This window comes from Rutidosis leptorrhynchoides, chromosome 3 (genome assembly GCF_046630445.1).
Source record: "Rutidosis leptorrhynchoides isolate AG116_Rl617_1_P2 chromosome 3, CSIRO_AGI_Rlap_v1, whole genome shotgun sequence".
NCBI lineage: Eukaryota > Viridiplantae > Streptophyta > Magnoliopsida > Asterales > Asteraceae > Rutidosis > Rutidosis leptorrhynchoides.
The window spans coordinates 388741050-388747317 of NC_092335.1; the positions used below are offsets into that span (position 1 = coordinate 388741050).

The 6268-nt window shown below is 32.3% G+C and overlaps 1 protein-coding gene across 1 annotated transcript; it reads left to right on the forward strand.

Annotated features, from left to right (window-relative positions):
* The first annotated feature begins 631 nt into the window (after nucleotides 1-631).
* LOC139902819 (uncharacterized) lies at nucleotides 632-5963 on the forward strand. Its single transcript, XM_071885465.1, has 7 exons — nucleotides 632-729; nucleotides 832-1452; nucleotides 2036-2506; nucleotides 2960-3058; nucleotides 3192-3623; nucleotides 4336-4779; nucleotides 5267-5963. Exons 1-7 carry the CDS (start codon nucleotides 664-666, stop codon nucleotides 5723-5725), a joined length of 2592 nt encoding a protein of 863 aa, XP_071741566.1. The 5' UTR covers nucleotides 632-663; the 3' UTR covers nucleotides 5726-5963.
* Nucleotides 5964-6268: the final 305 nt, after the last annotated feature.

Below are 6268 nucleotides of genomic sequence, written 5' to 3' on the forward strand. Positions count from 1 at the left end.
TTTGTAAAAAAGAATTTTTTTCGATATAACATTGAAGGGTTGTTCCTTTTGTGAAAGTTGCTTTTTTTAGCGTTCGGGTTTTATTTAAAAAAAAAAGTTAGTAAAGTGGGGGTTCGATTTGTATTTTAATAAAAGTTAGTGGGTTAAGTTTGTGAAATTTGAAAAAACTTTACGTATAAAGTGAGGGTTCGATTTGTATTTTAATAAAAGTTAGGGGGTTTAGTTTGTGAAAATTGAATATTAGTAAAAAAAAAAAGTTAGTAAAGTGGGAGTTCGATTTGTATTTTAATAAAAGTTAGGGGTTAAGCTTGTGAAATTTGAGGAAAAATATACATATAAAGTGGGGGGTTTGATTTGTATTTTAATGAAAATTAAGGAGTTAAGTTCGCGAAAATTGAAAAAATGAATAGTACTATTCATTTTCACTTTACCTTTACTCCGAATTTATTATATATATATATATATATATATAAATAAGATCCTTTCATTGGCTAGCGGGATTACGCATAAAGATTCCACTGTCCGGTAAAAAGTGGGCCTAATATATTATATACTATATATATATATATATATATATATATATATATATATATATATATATATATATATATATATATAGTATCAACCTCAGAACCCTATTACCTTTCCCAAATTTGACCTCAAATGGCTTCTCTCACACCTCCTTCTTTCTTCATAATTTTACTCAATCCATCTGATCACTCTCAACTGGTATTTTCACTTTTTCTGTTTTATTTATTTATGTATTTAATTTAAATTAAAATAAATATATGCAGCGATAATATTTGTTCATTAACTCATTGTATTTTGCAGTCATTACCAGATGATTTTGTGACCAAGCATTTGCAAAACAAGATTCCTAAAGACCCAATAATCCAAACATTATATGGAGGCTATGTATGGAAAATAAAGATTGAACAAAAAGGTGCAGATTATTATTTTACCAATGGGTGGAGCAATATTTATAAAGAAATTAAATTGGGTTTTGGGGATTTACTTATATTTAGACTTATTGATAAATCTACTTTCAGATTGTTAATTTATAGCCCTAATGGTTGTCCAAAAGTTTTGCCCCCCAAAATTAAGGTTGAATCGGATATTGATAGTGTTGATACTGTTGATGATAGTGTTTGTAATGTTAATGATGATGATGATGGTGGTGTTTGTACTGTTAATGATGATGATGTTTGTAATGTTGATGATGATGTCACTGATGATGATGATGCTGATGATGATCAAGAAGAAGAAGAAGAAGAAGAGGATGATGATGATGACAAAGATGAAGATTATAACAATGATGTTGTTGATGTAGATGTTGATGTTGTTGATGATGATGATGTTGCTGATGATGATGATGATGATGTTCATATTGATGGTAATGATGGTGATCCTTTCTTCACATTAACTATCTCAAAGGCTCACAAAAGTACATTGGTAAGATATATGATCTGTAACCTAATTCATCTCTATATATTAATATTACTATATTTTTTTCCAGATTTACTGAAAGAGACAAACACAGTTAAACTTTGACACTTTAAAGGCAGAAAAAGTGACTTTTTTTTTGTGTGTGGGGGAGTTGAAAGAGTGAATCTTGAATCCATGTTTATGTTACAAAAGTGAAATTTAGTTGCATGTTGTAGAAGATCAAAGTTTATTTATCTATTAATTAAAATGGTATGGAGGCTAAGAGCCTAAAACATGGTTGTATAGTTGTATTATATATTTATGTATAAGTATATATGTGGATCAATTTGTTAACATTTTAGAACTCAAGTGCCTAATCAAGATTCAACACACTGATGCTAATATAACATTGTTGCATTAAAGCATGTACCACCACTAATTTTTTTCTATTAACCATCTCTTGTAATTAAAACTATGTCGAAAAGTGGTGTGAATGTATTATGTAAAAATAAATATTTTTTGGTGTTATTCACTTCTTGATAAATTTAAGTTTGTTGCTTTTATAAGAAATTTGTCTGAAGATAACCTTTTCGTATGTTGGTATCAATAGCGACTTCCGGCAGAATTTGTGGGGTTGGCTGGAATTGATGCTGAAAAAACAATAATTTTGACGAATCTTGATGAACGAGAGTGGCCAGTGCGGTTGCTGTCAGAAAAATCGAATGAGTCAGAAAGGTACTATCTTTCAATAGGGTGGGCCGAATTCATGAAAAATAATGAGTTATTGGAAGGAGATGAATGTATATTTAAGTACATTAAAAATGAAGATAAGTTATGTCTAGCAAAAGTCACTAAGAAGAAAAGGTCCGCAAGGAAGCGGGGCTGGGCCCGACATAAACGTGGTGATAATGTGGATGTTGAAAGTGGTAGTGATGATGATATTGATGATGATGATGATGATGATGATGATGATGATGATGATGATATTGACGATGAAGATGATGATCCTGATGATATGTGTGGTGAAGATGATGATCCGTCCTTTATATCAACTCTGTCAAAAACCGACAAAGATATTGTGGTAACATTTATTAATAGCTTTTAACATAATATATCTGTTTAACGAATTGTTGTCAATTGTGTATGTGAAAGTTTAAACTGGTTATGTTAGTTGATTGTAGTTATGGTTCCATTGATAAATAAAAATCCTATTAAGTTTAATTATTATTAAAAGATTAACACGTGTAGTATTTTCAAGACAGATTAAAAAAATTGTATCTTAATTGCAGTTTATAGATATTTGCTTCTAAAGTTGGTCTTTTTGTATGCTGCTATTATTGGTTAAAATTAGTAATCTTGCATTTTCAAGATACTTGCTATCTAAAGTAATTTAAACCTTTTGTACTATCATACTATATACTATACTATATTTGTATTATAAAAACATTCTTTTCTTTTCCAGTTTACTAAAATATTGGCATGTTTCAGTAATAAAAAGTTTAACCTTTTTAGAATATGTTATTATTTTTGGCAGTCACAACCATCTGAAAAAATTTTGTCCACTGAAGATGATGATGATGATGATGGTGATCTTTCCTTTACGCTGATTATCTCTAAAACGTTTTATTTTATGGTAAGATTAAATGAATTTTATAACTTGATAACAATTCATCTGATAATAATGACACTTGGTTTAAGACGATGCGACTCAACCTTTTTTTTTTTTTTTTTTTTTTTTTTTTTTTGTATTCTGATGTTATTATTAGCTGCTTCCGGAAGAATTTTCGGGGTTGCCCGGAATACAAGATAGAAAAACAATCACAGTAAAGAATCTTGATGGAGAAGAGATTCAAGTGGGGTTGCGGTTGGCTAAATCGTATATGAAAACGAAGAAGAAACGGTACGTCTTATCGACGAAATGGGCTGATTTTCAACGCAGTAACAATCTGAAAAAAGGAGATGAGTGTGTATTTAAGTTCATAAGAAATGAAGATAAATTATGTTTAGTAAAAGTCACCAAGAACAAAATGCGTCTGGGTCCGGGTCGGCCGCCTCGTAAACAAGGTGGTTATAATGATGCTAATGATGATAATAATGATGCTGAAGATGATGATAATGATGTTGAAGATGAAGATGGTGGTATTGATATTAATGGTGATCCTTTCTTCACAGTGGTTATCACTAAATACCCTGCCCTGGTAAGTTTCTGAAAGTATTATTGATAAAGTTTTAATTTTTATGTGCATATATCACTATCACTATATATGAATAAAATTAAACTTTGATGTTTTTTATGAGGCTATAATTCATTATTCATTATTTTGCTTAAACTATCATACTGATTGATAATTGATAATGTAAGAATACATTTAAAGATCAACCCAGCGTATTACATCGTTTGCTAATGCCATTCATGTACTAATATAAAATTTTATATGGCACCCTAATTTGTATCCATTTTCACTTTTGCCGAATCCAGTAAAAAAGTTTGCTGGAAAATTGTAACAAATCACAATATTTTTTTTTTATTTTTTTAAAGTTGACGAGTTCTTCTATTTGGGTCATCTTGTACATACAACTTATCGGTTTAGTGTTAACATTTTTTCTGTATCATTTCAAAAGAGGCAGTATTGGTTCACTTTTAATCATTACTTGTACTTGTATTTGAATTATTTGGTTTTCATAAAGATAGGGGTGTTTGTGTCATTTCACAGTTTTACGTCAAAGGTTTGGCCATATTTGGTTTATGAGAAAATGTATACAAATTTGGGTGACATTTTAAACATTTTTTTATACATGGATGGCAATAAAGAACAAAAGGATGGATAAACAAATCCTGCTAAATAAGTAAAACTCAGTTTAAGACATTTGCTCTTATCATCTAATCTTTCTGCACGTTGGTTTTATTAGCCGCTTCCTGACGAGTTTGCGAGTTTGCCTGGAATTGAAGATGGGAAAAACATGACGGTTAAGAATCTTGACGGAGAAGAACAACAATTGGGGTTGCGTTTTCAAAAGGGGTATAAGAATTCGGGATGTTACCTTTTGTCGAAGGGGTGGAAACCTTTTATAAATAGTAATAATCTCATGTGTGGTGACGAATGTGTGTTCAAGTTCATTAAAAGTGAAGGTAAGTTATGTTTGGCAAAAGTCACTAAGAAAAATGGGTTAGCAAAGCGGTCACAACCATCCAATAAAATCCCGGCTACTAAAGTTGTGAAGAGAAAGACTCGTAAACAAGGCGGCGATGATGATGATGATGATGATGATGATGATGATGATGATGACGATGATGATCATAATGATGGTGAAGATCCTTTCGTTACCGTTACTATTCCTAAAAGTCCTCAATGGGTAAGATTAAATTTATTTGTTAATGCAAAATGGTTTTTTTTTTTTTTTTTTTTTTTTAAGGACTAGTTAATTGGGAATAAGGTTGGTTTTAACGTAACTTTTCGACTGTGTACACTAGATAAGTTATGTGTATACTAGGTTCAAAATAATTTATTAATGCAAAAAGGTTTTTCTTTAGAAGGACTAGTTAATGGAAATAAGCCCTAAGCCCTCCTTGCAAAAGGTCTCGGGTTCAAATTTTGTAGTAGCCGGGGAAGGGTTTGAAAACGGTTACGGATTAATCCGGTTAGACTGTGTACACTAGAGTAAAAATACCCGTCCTTGTGGGTATCTCTAACATGGAAAACCTCATCACTTTTTTTATGTTAATAATAAGAATAATGAATCATTTAATTTCATTTATTTTTTGTAAATTAAGTAAACTAGATTTAAGAATTATGCCCTTATGATTTAACGTTAATGCATGTTTGTATTATCAAATATATAGTGGATTCCGAAGGAATTTATGGATTTGCCTGGAATTGAAGCCGGAAAAAGCGTAACGGTGAAGAATATTGATGGAACCGAGCAGTCATGGGGCTTCTTGTCGCATAAAAATAGGAAGAGTAAAAATTGCTGTGTGTCGGCTGGATGGCGTCCGTTTTTGCGAAGGAACGATTTATCACAAGGAGATGAATGTGTAATCAAGTTCATTAGAAATGAAGGTAAATTTTGTCTAACAGAAGTCAATAAGAACAAAAGGCCGAAACGAAAACGACAATCAGCTGATGAGATTCTGGTAGATGAAGTCACGAAGAGGACAAGAGGGCAGCCAGATTCACCTGTTGGTACATTACGTGTAACAAGATCTGCTGACAACAAAAGGACGAAAAGGGGTCGATCGTTGCGTAATGATGCTGATGTGGAGGTGGTGAAGAGACCACGTGGAAGGCTAGCTAAGCGATGATGATGATGATGATGATGATGATGATGATGATGATGATGATGATGATGATGATGATGATGATGGCCCACCTTAGATAATTTCTAATGATGTTATGAGAACTGTGCAATCAAATGTACTGACTTGAATGATAACTTATTCGAATAATGTAGAATGTTTAGTTATCCGTTTTTAAGCAAAATAGGAATCAGGCCCTTTAAGCACATTCTAAAGCAGACTGTTTGAAACTTTTGATCCTGCTGTTCAACTATATCATAATTGCTGTTTATTCTGTTATGAGTTATGACCCTATTTGACTCGTGGTAACCTTTATCTGAAAGACTAGCCACTGTTGACTGTTAAAGTTTGGGGAAGTTCTGGACATTTGCTTCTTGCGTGCCTTCACTCCTATTGATACCTATTTCCATTTAGCGGCTAACAAGTACCGGTATAACACTAGAACTACTTAGAGCATCAGGAGTGGGAGCTCGTCTCCCCTTTGTCACTTACCCCGTCACAAGTCACCCCACTCCCCAACCAATTTTCGTGCTCGCATCCCGGCTTGGT